This window comes from Penaeus chinensis, chromosome 35, assembly GCF_019202785.1.
Source record: "Penaeus chinensis breed Huanghai No. 1 chromosome 35, ASM1920278v2, whole genome shotgun sequence".
NCBI lineage: Eukaryota > Metazoa > Arthropoda > Malacostraca > Decapoda > Penaeidae > Penaeus > Penaeus chinensis.
The window spans coordinates 24,555,689-24,573,188 of record NC_061853.1 but is presented as its reverse complement, the minus strand read 5'-3'; the positions used below and the strand labels follow the sequence as shown (position 1 = coordinate 24,573,188).

General features: G+C 36.7%; 2 protein-coding genes across 6 annotated transcripts in view; one reads left to right on the top strand and one right to left on the bottom strand.

Annotated features, from left to right (window-relative positions):
• The window catches only part of LOC125044344 (major facilitator superfamily domain-containing protein 6-like), a 20,431-nt gene extending 14,563 nt beyond the window's left edge, over positions 1–5,868 (top strand). For both annotated transcript variants that reach the window (XM_047640968.1, XM_047640967.1), the window contains exons 8-10: positions 308–511; positions 3,957–4,124; positions 4,844–5,868. In XM_047640968.1, the coding sequence (XP_047496924.1) occupies positions 308–511; positions 3,957–4,124; positions 4,844–5,235 (764 nt within the window). In that variant the 3' untranslated portion in view covers positions 5,236–5,868. The remainder of the gene's footprint in view (positions 1–307; positions 512–3,956; positions 4,125–4,843) is intronic.
• Positions 5,869–6,931: 1,063 nt separating this feature from the next.
• LOC125044343 (protein shank-like) overlaps positions 6,932–17,500 on the bottom strand; it is an 11,810-nt gene continuing 1,241 nt past the window's right edge. The window contains exons 3-12 of one of the 4 annotated variants that reach the window (XM_047640963.1): positions 17,302–17,496; positions 17,040–17,106; positions 16,561–16,836; positions 16,205–16,399; positions 15,875–16,094; positions 15,463–15,658; positions 15,009–15,198; positions 13,884–13,991; positions 12,864–13,210; positions 6,932–12,142 (exon numbers count right to left, since the gene is read on the bottom strand). In XM_047640963.1, coding sequence (XP_047496919.1) covers positions 9,395–12,142; positions 12,864–13,210; positions 13,884–13,991; positions 15,009–15,198; positions 15,463–15,658; positions 15,875–16,094; positions 16,205–16,399; positions 16,561–16,836; positions 17,040–17,106; positions 17,302–17,496 — 4,542 coding nt within the window. In that variant the 3' untranslated portion in view covers positions 6,932–9,394. The remainder of the gene's footprint in view (positions 12,143–12,863; positions 13,211–13,883; positions 13,992–15,008; positions 15,199–15,462; positions 15,659–15,874; positions 16,095–16,204; positions 16,400–16,560; positions 16,837–17,039; positions 17,107–17,301; positions 17,497–17,500) is intronic. The other 3 variants (XM_047640965.1, XM_047640964.1, XM_047640966.1) reach the window with 3 other exon arrangements.

Here is a 17,500-nt window from a genome sequence, read left to right as displayed (position 1 = left end):
AAAGAGAGAGAGAGAGAGAGAGAGAGAGAGAGAGAGAGAGAGAGAGAGAGAGAGAGAGAGAGAGAGAGAGAGAGAGAGAGAGAGAGAGAGAGAGAGAGAGAGAGAGAGAGAGAGAGACAGAGAGAGAGAGAGACAGAGAGAGAGAAAAAGAAATAAAGAGAAAGATGAAGAATGAGAGCAAGAGAAAGAAAGCAATGAAAGAAAAGAGAGAGAAAAAGAATGAAAGAAAGAAAGAGAAGAAACGAAGATAACCGCACACAAATAAATTCTCACACTTCAATTTCTCCCCCCTTCCTTCACCCACCAGGAGCATGTTTTGGAGTCCTAGATACCTTCTTGTTCTGGCTCCTGCAGGATATGGGCGCCAAGAAGTCACTCATGGGCATCACGGTGTCTGTGGGCACGGCAGCGGGCATCCCAATCTTGTTAGTGTCTGGCCAAATGATTCAAAAGTTGGGACACGTCAACACCATTATTCTTGGGTTCGCCTTTTACGTCATCAGGATGTTAGGTGAGTTTCTAATGTCTTATCTCTTGTCATATCGCTATTATCTTTATTTTAGTCCGGGAGTTGAAACCCGGAAGTCTTGATTTCGTTCAATATACTTTCCGGAAAAGTTCCCAAATAGGGGTATTACATATGATGATAATGATAATGATAACAATCATAATTATAATAATAATAAAAAGGATAACAATAACAATCATAATTATAATAATTATAATAATAATAAAAAGGATAACAATAACAATGATAATAATATTAACCATTAACAATGATAATGATGGTGATAGCATTTGTAACGATACTGATAATATTAATAATGATGAACATAATAACAATACTAATAATGATGAACATAATAACAATACTAATAATGATGGTGATAATACTAATGATAATGCTAATAATAATGATTATGATAATTATAGGTATAACATAGGTAATTTTGATAATAATAATGCTAATAATATTAATAATGGTAATAATGATAATAATAATGATAATAAAAATAATAATGGTAATAATGATAATAATAATGATAATAAAAATAATAATGCTAATAATAATGTTGATATTGATGATAATGATAATAGCAATAATGATAATAATAATAAGTACTCTTAATAATAATAGTAATAGTAATAATAAGTAATGCTAATAATAATAATAATAATAATAAAAATAATAATGATAATACTAATATTGATAATGATTATAACAATAATGATTATGTAATAATGATGATGACGATAATAGTAATAATAACGGTAACGAAAATAATGATATTGATAATACCAATGATAATGATGATAGTAATAATGATGTTTGTTCATAATAAAAGGCCTATTGTAGTCTGGAATTATGTGGGTTCATTGTTCAAAATAAAACAAACCCATCGATCTGTCGCGGCCGATTTTTTACAGTCAAAGCAATTACCGAAATATGAAAGCGGAAAGCAACAGGGCGACATAAGGTGGATGAACCCTGGCCCTCGAAAATCTGCGTTGAACGTCAGAGATAACTTGGCTGCCACATTATAAATTCATCTGAAAATGTTTCAGAGCAATATCCTCAAGTCCAGGATGAAGGCACATCCATCTGCGCATAAAGGCAGTTAGTTGACGCTTCCCCCCCAAAAAAATCGTTCATTAGCATCTCTTGCTATTATGTTACGAATGCTCTGCTCGAGACTTATTCGAATCCTTAGAGGAACGTAGCTCGATTTTTTTTTACTGTTTTTACTCGCTCCATAGATTAAATTTGAATGTTGGCTCGGTTTCTTTTTTCTTTTTTCTTTTTTTTTATTCTCTTTTCTATTTTCTATGTATTTAATTTTATAATTGTTGGTTCCGAAAATATAAAGGGTTCACTGGTCTGGAAAGTGTCCCCTAAGTATAAACATTTTCTGTTTTGTCTTTTTTCTAAAGAAGAGGAAAAGTAGGCCGGGGTTTACCAAGGCAATACGATGTCGCCTTATATAAATTATATATATATATAAATATATATATATATATTTCTTGGTGAATTAATCTTTTACACTATGGTTTTTTTTATGGCAAAGCTAAATATAATGCCTTAAACGACCTACAAAACAAGTAAAACTTTGAAAAATATTCGAAAGAAGAGATGAAAATGAATGATGTAGTTGCCATCGATATATATATTAAATTCTGGCATGTATTAGGTACATATATATGTATATTTTTATTAATATACATATATATATATATTAGGTTTGAAAGACAATTCCAATAGTTCTTTTTTTGCTTATATATATGTATACATATATATATATATATATATATATATATATGTATATATATACATATATATATATTGTTTGAGCTGGCAATTCTTAAAGCCCATGAAAGGTTTTGCCATTTGTAGCCTGGAATTACGTGTGTACAGGATTCACATCATAAAATCGTAGAAACTGGATCTGTCGCGGCCGATTTTTTTTGCAGCCTAACATTTACAAGACAGACGGAAAGTAACAGGGCGGCATAAGCAAGGTGAACTCTACCTTCGAAAGTATGCGCAGCATGTCACAGATAACCAGGCTGCCGCATTACAAAGTGACCTGAAACTTTTGTAGAGTAATCTTCTAATGCACAATAGAAAGGCACATCTATTTGCGCGTAAATAACGGTGACAATTCTCATAAAAGAAGAACAAAAATCGAATCCTCCGCGCAAGAAAAGTTCGAATCCTTAGGGACCGAAACTTGGCTCGTCTAGTCGATGTTTTTACTCACCTATTTAATTTTACTTTGAAGGTTGTCTCCCTTTTTAAAATTTATTTCCGTTTTTATTTATTTGCTTTTATTTATTTCTTATTTTTTATTATTATTTTTTTACAACAATGGGATTGGATCTTTGTATTTCATTTTTACAAAAGTGGGTCCGGATTCCTTTTTTTTACGAAAATAGAAAAAGATAAACGGTATCCCCCAAATATGCACACTTTTCTGCTTTACTCTTTATCTATGAAAAATAAGGTAAATTTATGACCGCAACAGCGAGAATGTAGGCCGGGGTTCACCAAGCCAATACACTGTCGCCTTTTATACTATTATTATCAGCTTTACTATCGTTACCATTATCACCATGGTTGTTATTATCGTTATTCCTATTACCGTTATTTTTATCATTGCTCTCATTATTATGATTATTAACGTTATCATTATCGTCGTTAGTTTCGTCTTTATTGTTATTGTTATTATTATTGTTATTACTACTATCGTCATTATCATTATCATCATTTTCGCGTTTGCTATTATTATTATTATTATTATTATTATCATTATTATTGTTATTATTATCAATATTATCGTTTTTACTATCATTAGTTATCATCATGATGATCTTAAATATCATTATTCTTGTTGTTATTGCTATTACTATGTTATTGTTATTGCTTTTATTATCATTATTATCATTATCATTTGTTATTATCATCATTAATATTTGTATCATTTCTATTGTATTATTATTATCATTATCATTATTATTACTGTTATTATTTTTATTATCATTATTGTTATTATCATCATCGTTGTTACTATGACCATTATTATTATTAGGTTGTTGCTATTGCTGTTGTTGCATAACTGTTGTCTCTTATTTCAATACCTTGGCGAGTCCTCTGCAAGACTTTTTCCAATTATATCCAGGTTTACCTGCTTCCAAATTAAATAATATTACGTTTTAGATTATTTTGTCGTAACTTCATTCATCTCACTATCATAATAATAATAATAATAATAATAATAATAATAATAATAATAATAATAATAATAATAATAATAATAATAATAATGATAATAATAATAATAACAAATAGAAATAAAGATGGAAGATTATTTAAGCATCCCTCCCAGTCCCTCTCTCCCAATAAATATGAATAAATAGAAAAAAATAAGAATAAAAACCTTCCTCCTACTTGCTTTCAGGCTATTCCCTCATCACAAACCCGTGGTGGAGTCTGCCCTTCGAAATGCTGGAGTGCTTCACCGTCTCCCTCATGAGCACGGCCGCCGTTACGTACACTGCAGACCTGTCCACACCTGCCACCATCGCTAGTCTGCAGGGCATGTACGGCGGAATTCACTATGGAGTCGGTGAGTCATCTTTTTTTTTTTAAGGTGGGGGGGGGGGGGAGGGGTACGTTTCGAGGGCGGGGTGGGGTAGATAGTTGGGGGAGGGTGGGGGGTTGATGGTGATGGGGTGGGGAGTGGAGTGGGGTGGGGGGTCCTCGCATGATTGATGGGAGTTGGTGCTTTTGCATTTGTGTTTTAGATTGGTGGGTGCTCTTAACTATAACACTCATACACAGAGCCACACACACACAAAGGCGCGCAGACACACACACACACACACACACCCACACCCACACCCACACCCACACACACACACACACACACACACACACACACACACACACACACACACACACACACACACACACACACACACACACACACTGAGAGAGAGAGAGAGAGAGAGAGAGAGAGAGAGAGAGAGAGAGAGAGAGAGAGAGAGAGAGAGAGAGAGAGAGAGAGAGAAAGAGAGCAGAGAGACAGAGAGAGAGATAGTAGATAGATGTCGCTAAATCATCCTCATCATATAGATATAACTATAGACAAATAGATAGGTAGAGACAAATATAGACATAGACATATACATTCAAATATAGACATAGACATATACATTCAAATATAGACAGACATATACATTCAAATATAGACATAGACATATACATTCAAATATAGACATAGACATATACATTCAAATAAAGATATAGATACAGATACATAATCAAATCAAATACCAATTGCAGGACGTGGCTTGGGTAGTCTGCTGGGCGGGTTCCTGATCGGCCCGCTCGGCATCCGCACCACCTTCAGACTCATGGCCATCGTGTGCCTCGTCACCTGCATAGCGTATTTCGTGATCAATCGATCATTCTTCCGAAAACACCAGTTGGAGAGGAAGAAGCGGCTGGCCGAGGAGAAGCAAGAGGAGAAGAAAGAGGAAGAAGCGCAGAAAAACGCAGTGAATATGACCGAGAATGACCCGGAGGTCGCGATCAAAAGTAGTTCCACAGAAAACGGTGTAACGGAAGGGAAGACCAAAGAAAACGTTGTGACGGAAGAGAAAACCAAAGATAACGGGGATAAAAGTCTGAAAGAAGAGACAAATCCTGCTTTCGAGAATGACCAAGACAAATAAAATAAAATTGAGATAGATTTAATGCTTGTACATATATATATATATATATATATATATATATACACATATATACACATACACACATATATATGTATGTGTGTGATTAATAGATACATATAGATCAGTGTGTAAATAGATTGAGAGCGACTAACTGATAGATTGGTAGACTGATAGGTAGACATTTATATGGTAGATCTGTAGAGATAATTTTGTGTCCTGCCTTTCATGGATCTGATTTTGTCTTTCCCTCCCTCCCTATCCCTCTCTCTCCCCCTATCCCATTTTCTCTCTATCTCTATCCTTCTCCCTCCCTCTCTCCCTTCATGTCTTTTATACATGTACAGAAATTATTTATTACCTTCATATGGATAACATTCTATCATAGCATTCGAAATATTCCGCCTTTGTTTTCACTTTGATTGCCTTTTTCCTTTTAATAAAAGTTTATAAACTTAAGTGTTGAATGCAAAACTCATTTTCCTTAACATACCATTTGTATCACCAGCTGTGGTTGTTGGGAAAGATTCTCCTCTAAAGTAAAACCCCTTTTTAGTTTGTTAAACATTCCATCCTTTCTACAGTATAATACAATATGAAATATTCTCCACAATGTAATAAACAAATGTAAGTTTATTTCAACTAAATATTCTTGGTCCTTACAAAATAAGTTGGAATATTATCTAAGTATTTGCAATTAGAAGATTCAACAAATATATACCTACTTTTTAGGGATGGGGCAGATGCAGAATACGTTACATTATGTGCATAGCTCAGTAGCTTTGCTCCAAGGACCCTACCACACGTCATAAGGAGACAAAATGAATACTGCCTCAGAGTAAGCCACAAACACATCTAGACTCGTTACAATATACTTTTTTCTCAAATATTTCAAACTGTAGGATTAAAAACCTGAGATTTAAATTTTTTCAATTGTTTAATAGTTTTGCTATGTAGATTTATATATATACACACAAAATACAAATGAAACAAGTATAATTGGTCAATGACACTTTAATTACCAGACACAGTAATCTTAATGCCTCAAAGCCATTCCTGTATTGATTGTCTTAGCCATGGTTTTGTATCAGTGAATATTTGTTTTCTATAATTTGGAATATAATGCAATTAGGACAATAAATGTTTCCAAAGAACATGATTTATATACAAGATTTTGGACAGAGCTTACTGAACTATTGTTGAGAAAAGCATGAATGAAATTGAATAATTACACAGGGCAAGATTAATTTTACAATCTTCGTCTAAAATGCTCATCCTTTTTTTTGAAGATTGTAAAGCTGAGGTGGCCGTAATCCAGGTTGCCTTGTGAAATTGGACACACTCATTCCTACTTTCATAATTCTGTGGAAACACTAACTCATATCATTGTTGTAGTTCATCTTTTCATGAATTCAGTATCTAATTTTGACTTTGCAACTTCAAAATATACTTTTCTTCAAGAGGCTGGAGCCTGAAACATTAGCATCAAATTTTCTGTTAATCTGGACTCCTTTGCATGGCACTTCATTATCTTTGCATTATACCAAAATAAAAAGTGGTTTTACCTTACATGCACGGACATTCATGACTTTTTTTTCTAAGGACAGTAATAATTCTGTCTTTTATCACTGTCTCCATCATAAATCTCTTAAGTTGAAACTTAGAACTAAAATATAGAATAAAAATAAAAAATCTTTAATTTAAAAGTATTAAACTTTATTGAGCACAGATGCACATACATATCTCTGGATAAATAATTAAAATTTGTAAACAATTTTGTGTTTAGGAAAAATCCGCATAGAAACTGTGAACTTCCTACAACGGATAAGACTAGATGGTGATGTTAGGACAGTAATATTGGATCTCTCAAGATAGAATCGGATTTATCCAATTTCAAGCATTTTCCTGTTTGTTTTTTGTTTTGTTTTGGTTTTTCTTTCTAACTTTAATCTGTGAGCCTTATCTTCTCCATGATAATTCATTGGTCAAATTTGTGTGTGATTCCTGAACAAAATCTCAAGGTGGATTTTTCAAGACATTTATTTCTAAATTTTCTCTTTCATTTTTCCCAAAATTCTGAAAGCACCAATCAACTCCTTAAACAAATGATAGCAAAATATGATCCAGCTCTGACACATTGAGGACCAAAAGCACCACTATATATATATATGAGGATTATATATATACATACATACATACACTATATATATATATATATATATATATATATATATATATATATATATATATATATATATGTTATGTATATATGGAGCATGAATTTCATAAAATAACACAGAGCATGGAGGCTTTATGAAAAATGCTGATAGTCCTAAATGCCGAAATTTACTTTCAAATAGTCATTTGCTCAATGGAGACCGTAGTTGGCAAATACCGCACAGTTACTTACAGTACCAAACTGGGCTTGATACTATCCATCATCTGGGTCTTACTGTAAGCATCCATCAAGATTTTCTAGACATATAATCTCAATTATTGGATTCACATGTAAACCATGTTCCTGTCCAAAACAATGAACTTATTAAGATTCTAGAAATACACAAAACATTACAAAATATGTGAGTAAATGGCCCTATATCATTCATCTGGGGAAGCTGACCAGATTTTTTTTTATTTATTCAATATATTTCATGCATTTTCATCACATCTACATTGATAATTTCACAACTGTAGTAATATATAGCCAAAAATTTTGGAAACTATTCTTAAGGGCCACTTCATTGCCAACAAACTTGGTCTACAAGAACTGAAAAATTTAAGTGTCTTGCTGGTCACTTGCATTCCATTCAAAGGAATCACTATTTTCAACTAGCTGGCAAAAGATTAATTTCTGCACACACACAAGACTTTTCTAAATTCATCTCACAATTGACTTCAGGCATTGAAGCATTTGGCACACACACAATGGTTGGCAGAAACAGAACAGACATTATAAACTAGCAGAAAGAGAACCATATATACATTTATGCATTATAGTGTCAAATGAAACTAAATAATACGATTGCCATATTTACACTATTAACAGCTTTCTTTGTACAAATACATTCATACTCACCAAGTTTACACTCAAAAAGAAATACTATGAATTTCTCTTAGTTTTTCTTTCTCCAGCAGAAGTTATATATAATAGCCTGGTACATAATAGTTTTGCTATATATAAAATGCTACAGGTATAAAAAGTCTGCAATGACAACACAGAATGAATATTGGTGACTATCTAGCATGCAGGAATATTGTGTGGCCTAATGAATGAGTACAAGAACCTATTTCCAAAAGTGCCCCAGCCATCCCTCACACAATTAATTATTAGGACTGGTGTGGGATATTGTTGTGGGGAAAATCTCCTTTATGAGCTAAGTATGTGGTTAATGAATATATGAATTAAAGCAACATTCAAGAAGATCAGCATCAACTTAGTGTCAATATCTCACAGAGATTTAAGTTTCAGTTCTAATATAAAGTACTAATGGACAAAGTAACTTTCAAAACCTCATGTTTTGCAATCTGTCATTAGTATATATGAAGTCTTAATTCATTATCCTGCAATATGTATTTAAACTATAATATTTCTGATTTCATTAAAAAAAAACATATTAAACATTTAACAAAAGAACAAAAAACAAAGGAAATAATCATATGAAGCGTCTTCAATGGTTTTAAAATCTCCATCAACAACACTCCAGCAAGACAAAGAAGCCAATATGATTATAAGGTCTACTACCACAATATTTGTTTACAGGATGGACGTCATAAGTGAAAAGACTACAAGTTAAAGTGTCTTTTAAACACTTGCAAGAACTTGGAATAATGAGCGAGAGATTTATGAAAAATGGCAGCCTGAATACACATTTTTGCAGAGTCACTTTCCATCGAAGATGAAAATATCCCGTAGAATCTCATTCTCTCTGAAACACTGCAGCTTTTTATAGGGAAGATTTCTTTCTCCTAAATTGAAGCAGCATTTCAATGTACACATACCATAATACAATAGTAAAGAGAAAAAAGCTGCAAGACAATGCTTCATTCTCATACCCATCATAACTTTACAAATCTTTAGTAGGACCCTTATACTTTTAGTATTCAATCTACTGGCTCAATACATTTTCTACCAAAATAGATATTATATAAGAAGGCGTATGACTCAAAGATCAATTCTTTCAGTGGGCTTATACCTTTTTAGGGATTTTTCCATGTTAACTCGATGCCCAACCCTTCTCACGCCTAAATTTATAAGCGATTCATTGTTAATATCCATGAGTTTCTTCCCATCAATATCCTGTTCCTCAAAGGAGTCTTTGTACTCGGGCATAAATATACTTTCTAGCCACTCAGTTGTATCACGTGTCGTCCACTCGGTCAGGGTCTTGTGTCTGAATCTTGGTAGCAGTTCCTCCTCCTCTTCATGGACATTTGGGCCCCTTCTTCCAGGCTGATCAAATTCTTCTTCACCAATATGGATAACAGTCTTGTTATTTTTCCTGCCTTGGGCTCCAGCCATGGACATATCGCAAAACTCTGGAGGAGGTGCCAGGACCATCTCCCCACCACCTGCTTGCTCTCGAATAGGAACTCCTGCTAGCGTATTCACTTCATTGAGGGAGTCCATGTGCATACGGATTAACTGCAAGGATTCTTCAATACTCCTTTCATACTCGGTCTCTCCCGTATCAACATTAGTGCTCTTCTTATAACTATCTCTTTCCAGTGTAGAAGAGCGAGAGGTGGGTGGTGCACTCCTTTCCCTCACAGCCTTAGGTTCCCCTTCGACCTCCCAATGATGTTCTCTTGTTGTGGGCCGACTTCGACCAAGTGTTCCAGTGACTGTTGCTCTGATGGCCTGGCTCACTGGGGGTGCTGAGCTTCCTCTAGAGCTTGATGCACTCGAGGGAAGCCTTGGGAGAGTGGCTCTCATCTGTAATGAGCTTGGTGCTGAGCTGGGTATTTGGCCAGCATGCATAGGATGCTGCATTTCTCTCTCTCCTGTACTGCCTGATCCAGATGACAAGCTGCTAAGTGATGATAATGTACTTATGGTATCTTGATCAACGGAGCGAGACATAATTCGCCCTTGTCCAACATCTAGCTCCGTGTCTAAATCTGGCTCAGTTGTTTCTTGTGGAGGAGGAAGCTTCACTAATGACACTGCATTTCTTGTCAGAGTTCCTGATCTTCGAGCACCATTACTATCACTGTCTTTTCCTGAATCACTTCCCTTTTCATTTGTTAATATCCAAGTACGATCACTAGCTTCATCAGAGCTTTCAGATGCCTCAGAACTGTCATCTCTGGTCCCATGTCTCACAAACCTATCTGTTTTATTAGCAGATATGGTGTCAGACTCTGTGTTGATGACTGTCACATAATTTGACTCTTGATGAACATCCTGATCAGAGCTAACTCCACTAGAAGAATTATCCCCATCCTCAAGATTAAAATCATGGGGACAAGAACGGGAATTCTTCATCTTTAAGGTAGACTTTGAATCTTCCCTCTGCACAGCTGGAGCAGGTCTGGCTTTGGTTCCTGTTGGTACAGTTTTTTCCTTTTGTCTGTTAAAGAGGGCTGATTCCTGGATAGCATCTGATATGGCCTTGCCATTACCATTACCATTGCCATTACTTCCATTGGCTCTCTTACTTGGACTTGATGTTGCTGACCTTGTTTGTTCAGGTCCATCATCTTGTCTTGCCTGCCTCTCAGCTGCTTTCTGAGCTATCAAGTCTTTGAAATTGCCAGCCAAAGGTGTTGGGTGTTTAGCTGGTGCAGCATAATGAGGTATGTCAGATGACTCTGATGTGGAAGTCACAAGATTGGGAGAAAATGCCACTGTGGGCTTTTTCTTCTTCAGGGTTCTGGTCTTCTTGGACTGAGACTCATCTTGTGAGTTGTAAGTATGATCTTCATCTGAACTATAATCTGGTTCAGGGATGTCAGGTGCTGGAGACACTACAGAACCTGGTCCTGTATAAGCTTTACTTGGAGAACTAGACTCTGCACGATCATGTATACTCTTGTTATTCTTGGGTCTTGCATATGTAACAGTATCACTAACTGGGGTCTTTCCAGCACTACTGGGTGATACAACTTCACGACTTCTTGAGGTTTCCCCTTCTGTTCCTCTGAAGGTGGAATATGTTGTAAGGTATATTCCAGAATCAAGAGATGTGTCCTTGTCTGGGGAACCCCTCTGTACACTTGGTCTATTGGTGCTTGGGGGTAAGCTCTGAGAACGACTTTTAACACTGGCATTTTTACGATTTAATGTCGCCATCATTTCAGGACTGCGATAGCCAACTGTCTTTATTTCTTCTGGTGACGCATAAAGCTTAGCACAATCAGTAGGTCTAAAACTGGACTGAACTCCTGGTGACACTGGCATAGCCTCTGGGGTGGAAGGAGCAACTCCAACAGTTGCATAATCACTTTTGGATCTACTAATATCCACTTTCACAAGCTGTCCTAGTGGTGGAGGAGGTGGTGGGTGTGTTGGTGGTGGATGTAGGCCTGCTTTACGCAACATAGTAGTATTGACAGCAGACTGTGATCGCCTTAACATACGATACTCCAATGGGCCAGGAGAAATGTTGGGAGAATCACTGCTCTCCTCTTCTGTCCCTTCCTCACCACTCTGCCACGACTCTTTAGACTCGGGAGACCCCACCGTGATCCTCTCCAGAGTGCTCGAGTGGGGTGGCAGACACACAAGGGAGTGTCGTGAATTGCGTTCGTTTAATGCTGTCACGAAGAGGTCTTCCTGTGAAACAGACTTGCGCTTCTCCTCGATGGTAAAAGCTGGAAGGGTACCCGTGACCTCGGCTTTCAAGTCTGGGGTAGAATGGAAACCCTTGTGCAGTCTGGTAAGGTCCAATGGCTGCCGAGCCTTCAGGGCCTGAAAGATTTTCAAAGTTTAATCATTTAACAAGAAAAAAAAACAAAAACACATCAAAACTAATGCTGTATGTCTCCATACAAACACAGTTACTGAATCTTCCAATGCCCTTGGTTTCTCATTCTTGTGCATCACAGGCAAGCACCTTTTGTATGCATAGTTCTGAACACTTTTCAAAGTAGTCACTCTATTTAACATGCATAGCAAACACTTTAATAAATAAGCAAATAAGGCAAGGGACAGCAAACATGATGTAAAAAGGTCACTGTAAATGTCAAAAAGGTAATTTATCTGTGGTGCAATATAGTAAGACTAAACTTGGGAACTAATGAACTATGTATGTAAAAGTTGTTTGCTAATATATGCTATTGTACTGTGATGCTAACTATGATGGATGTTGTTGGGAAAATATCTTATGAAACACTGGAGATGTATGCTAATGTTACTTTCAGAGAAGACAATGATTATATAGCTCTTTCAGGCCAAATAAAAGCCTAAGCTTGTTATAGCTGATGCAATTATAAGAAAAACAAAAAAACAAAAAAAACAGTGTCTTTCTTTAAGATGTAATTGAACCTACACATCATGTGCATAACAATCACACCATCAATAATGCAATGATCAAATTTTATAAATACTGACAGAAAAAGAACAAACGAGAAAAAAAGTTTCACACTCAGACATGGTTAATATCCTGCCGAGAGGCTAAAGCAATACCAACCTTTGCCTTCTTCATCTCAGCCACACTGGCATACACACGAGGAGGACGCCCAGTAGGAGTTGACGGAGGAGAGGAGGGAAGAGAGCCAGACTGGGTCATCATGTCCTCCATCTCGGCAGCTGTCATGCGTTTGGAGGAAGGTCGGGCTTTGATGGATGCTACCTTGAGGCCTGGTGGGGTACCCACTGGCGTGCCTATGGTGGGCGTTCCCTGGGGTGTCCCATACTGGCTCCCACTGGTGTAGTGACTGACACCATAGTGACTACTGCCATAGGGGCCGCCAGGGAACACTCCGGCGGAACGGGACATCAGGTCTCCGTTCTCCCTCATGCTGGCATCCAGTGCTTCTATAGGGGCAAAATGCTTGATGTCAGTCAGGACTTTAGGAGGAATTTGACATTCTGTTATTGCAAATCAAGATAGCTGTGCATGCAGGCTTTTTCTGTACTCATTGGTAATTGCATCTGAAATTTCCTTGTCAAATAATCCAAGCTTTTTCTTGTCCTTTTTTTTTTTTTTTTTCAGAAGATCTGGGGAATGTATACTCTACATGCACATGCTCTTAAGGTTTGGTGTTATTTACGACATGCAAACTCTATGCACTATGCAAAGCTGATTAGAAGGAACAGTCCCATATCTGTGATTTTCATCTGAAAAATCTGAATGCAATCTTTCTGTTATTTAAAAATATGGATTTTAACCTAAACCTAATCCTTCTTAAATAGATATGGAAACAAATAGATAAAAAAAAAAATTCAAACAAAACAATAATGATGAAATAAAACATCAATTAAAAAAAAAAAATCACTTCACACACTTACATTTACAAGAATAGCTATAAAATAAACAAAAAACAAATAATAAGATACATATAAAATATATAACAAATGAAGAAAAAAAGAAAAAAAAGTGAAACCAATTTTGACATCTAAACTCTGAAACACCACATTAGTCCACTTCCAATGCAGAAAGACCATCAAAATGGGACACAAATTGAAAAACAGAAGCAACCCATCTTACCAATGTCCTGGAGTCCAGCCACCATAGACTTGGCTCGCGCCCGCCCAACACTTAAGGTGGTTCTGGGGTCTCTTGGGGGGGGTGCAGGGGGGGCTTGGGACGACCGCACTAAGAGGGAGACACACACACAAACACAGTTAGTCAGGTGGCGGCGGTAAGCTAAGTAGCAGCCACAAGGGTTATGTGGAGAACTCTGGACTTTGTTGAGGGGATTTCTAACATTGCCGCATCGCATTCCATGAAATCAGTCTGTCAGCTAATCTCATTAAGGGTTATGACACTCCTCAACAAATATCCAGGTTGCTAGTGAAGCAAAGCACTTAGATGCATCAGTCTTACTTCTCCTAGGATTTAGACTGTACTTTGGGCATGAAAAATATACAGATATGAAACTCAAATGGACAGAGCAGAGGAAGCATCTATAATGCAAGTTAAAAGTATATTTTTCTTGAATATCAGTCTCTAAGTGTTGCATATATAACCATTACACTTATGAATACCTTTGGGTAAAATAACAAAAAAGTCAGCTTATCTGAAAATAGTAAAACTCAAAAAATCAAAAACTCCTTTGCAGGTAGTGGAAAACACCAAGAAAGTTGAAAAAAGGCATAGTCAAGGGTTATAAGGGTCAGTATATATAAAGACACTCTCAGCAAGCAGTTTGAAGATTCCGAAAATAACCAATGGAAGAGTGAAGAAATTATATGAAAAGTGGGGTTAATTCCTCATCAACTACTATGTGCAAGAAAATGTATATATGAATATATATTTTTGACATCCATTCACATGCTTACTGAAAGCTGAAATAATTGTCTATATAGAATGCAGATTATGAAAGGATATTAGTTAATTTTCATGCTAGTTCCTATAAAACTGAGATATCTGTATAAACCAATTGCACATCACACATCAAAGAGTGAGTTGGTGCAGCTAAAGTATGCTTATGGCAATAGTGCTCATGGATAATTTTTCTTATCTGTATTGGTACTATGAGTCAGTTCAAGTGCCCACTGAACACAGTAACCACAGTGGGGAGCAACAGCCACAGGTCCCAGCACCCTGAGAGAAATTCCAACATAGCCTGAGCTGGAGACCGGAGAACGGAGAGAGGTATCATGCATCTACCTGCAGGGAGCTTTCGAGGGAGTGTCTGGCACCCACGTCTGATAGTTCCCAGGTTGCCTATTGGCGGTTTGTGAGGAGTGAAGGTGACGGGCGCAGGAGTCACAACCATCATCTGGACCAAGTCTCCAGATTTCCGGATGAGATTGACGACGTGCTCATGGGATGCTTGGGATACGTCTTCTCCATTAATCTGAAATGTGCATTTAAATAATTAGTATAGTTCAAGAATACATCTTCTTCATGTATTTGAAATGTACATTTAAATTATTAAAATGTTACATATATATATATATATATATATATATATATATATATATATATATATATATATATATATATATATATTTTACTTTGGGCCCTAAATTTGGAATACACTACAACTACAATTTCCCATAATAAGAATAAAAAAAAGAGGAAAAAATTAAAATGTAAGGAAAAATACACTTCTACTTACCCTGAGTAAATAGTCACCCTTTTTAAGGCCTGCTAAGTCTGCTACCCCCCCAGGATCCACGTCATCCAAGTACTGGAGTGCTGGACCTCGTTCATTAGGCCGCTCCATAAGAGGCGAAGTTGCCTTTGCTCCTCGTAACACAAAACCAAAGCCCTTTTTGCCTCTATGCAAAACAACAGTACGTGGCTCACTGGCTCTGTAATTTCATATAAGAAAAAATAGTATTAGAAGGGATTTGCATTCAGCATTCTAGAAAATACTACAGCTCAATTTATTTTTTTAATCTATGAATATTACAAGAAATTTTGATGACATGCTATAAAGATATGGCACATATTCTTTGTAAATGTCAAATATATAATATATAGTCAAAATGCCAACCCTAAGAATAACAGAGAGAACAAAAACTTACTGATTGACCACTGGCTTCCTGAGTCTTGGTGCTGTCCCATAGTGCTGGTGGACCAACATTTCACGTCTTCCTTGAACTCTTGCTACTTGTGGTGCAATCAAGGACTCCCTTACAGCTTGTGGGTTACGCAGGCGCACTTCCTGCACGCACTGGGGTGGGAAGACGCCTGTGACCCCCCGGATGACACCCTCTAACATGCCGTCATCAGTGCTACCAGTTACTGAAAAGAGAGCCATGATTTAATGTTCTGTCCACCCGAAGTAAAGGTAAATAGCCTTTTAATTATATTATCAAATGATCATACCTCATATACCTATCATGTGTCCTCACCTTCCAAAATATCGCCTGCATTAATGTCCAGGTGTCCCTGTTTGTGTGGGGTATACTGATGTAAACATACCACCAGCATGCCTACGTCAAAGTGAGTGATGTCAGTAGGTGTCGCATCATAACTTTCTGCACTCCCGCTGTTGGAAGTGCAGACACCAGAGCTGTCACTCACCATATCACAGCAATCCATGCCTGCTGTAATGGGGTAAGATTAAAAGTTAACATTTTAGAAGAGAACCTTAATGCTTTTAAACATTCCTCTCAAACAGCCAAAAATAATTTCAATACACCTGCAACATTATTTATTTTAAATTCTTAATGCAAAAACATGGTATTAAAAAGTCAATTCAACTAACCCCACTTACCAGCATTGAGGCTGGCAGATCCTAAAGCACTGGCACACTCTTCAGAATCCATCTCGCTCGGATGCGTACATGTAGAACTACTGCCAGTCGATGTCTCACTAAGAGAGGAGGCAGAACTGAAGGGTGGGATGGATCTACTGGAGGGGGACGGCGAGGGGGGCTTCGTCACAGCACATACTTCTAATCTTGGGTCAGAATGCGTGCGGGAAAGAGGAGCGCCAGAGATGCGACGGTTGGGGTTGTATTTTGGTGGCTCCTTGAATGGAACTGTGGGGAAGCAAGATGATTGATCTTCAGTCATAAAAAAAAAAAAAAACCCTGATATATTCAATGTGTTCTAAATTACTTGTTGTAAATTTTGCAGAATAACTATTATTCAAAATACCTTTAAACTGAAGTATGGCATCAACATGTATGATGTTAGGGTATCAACACAAATAATATTAAGCAAATTAAAAATAAGCACTTACCAACATCCTCTATGCTATGGTTCTTTATCACATCACCAAGTTCCATATTGCCTGCAATGACTGCAACCTGGAGGAGACAAATTAATATATCTATTATTTACTTTGTAAAACCCAATATCATGTTATGAAAATGTCACTTGTACTACACTTCACAAACTAGAAAAATAGATTAATGTCAGAATTTCACGACTGTAATTACATGGGTATATATGTTTACCTCTTGACATAAATTACAGTAACATTATAAAAACTATACTCTTACCTGGTATGGCGTTTGATTGGCATAATTGAGGGCATTTTTGTCACAGCCTCGAAAGAGCAGGACTCGCGCACAATCCTCCAGATTATTGACAGCACAAACATGAAGAGGCGTGTTACCAGAAGCATTCTGAGCATTCATATCAGCACCATAGAAGAGCAGGTGTTCAAGGTGTTGTACCAACTTGTTACGACAAGCCTGA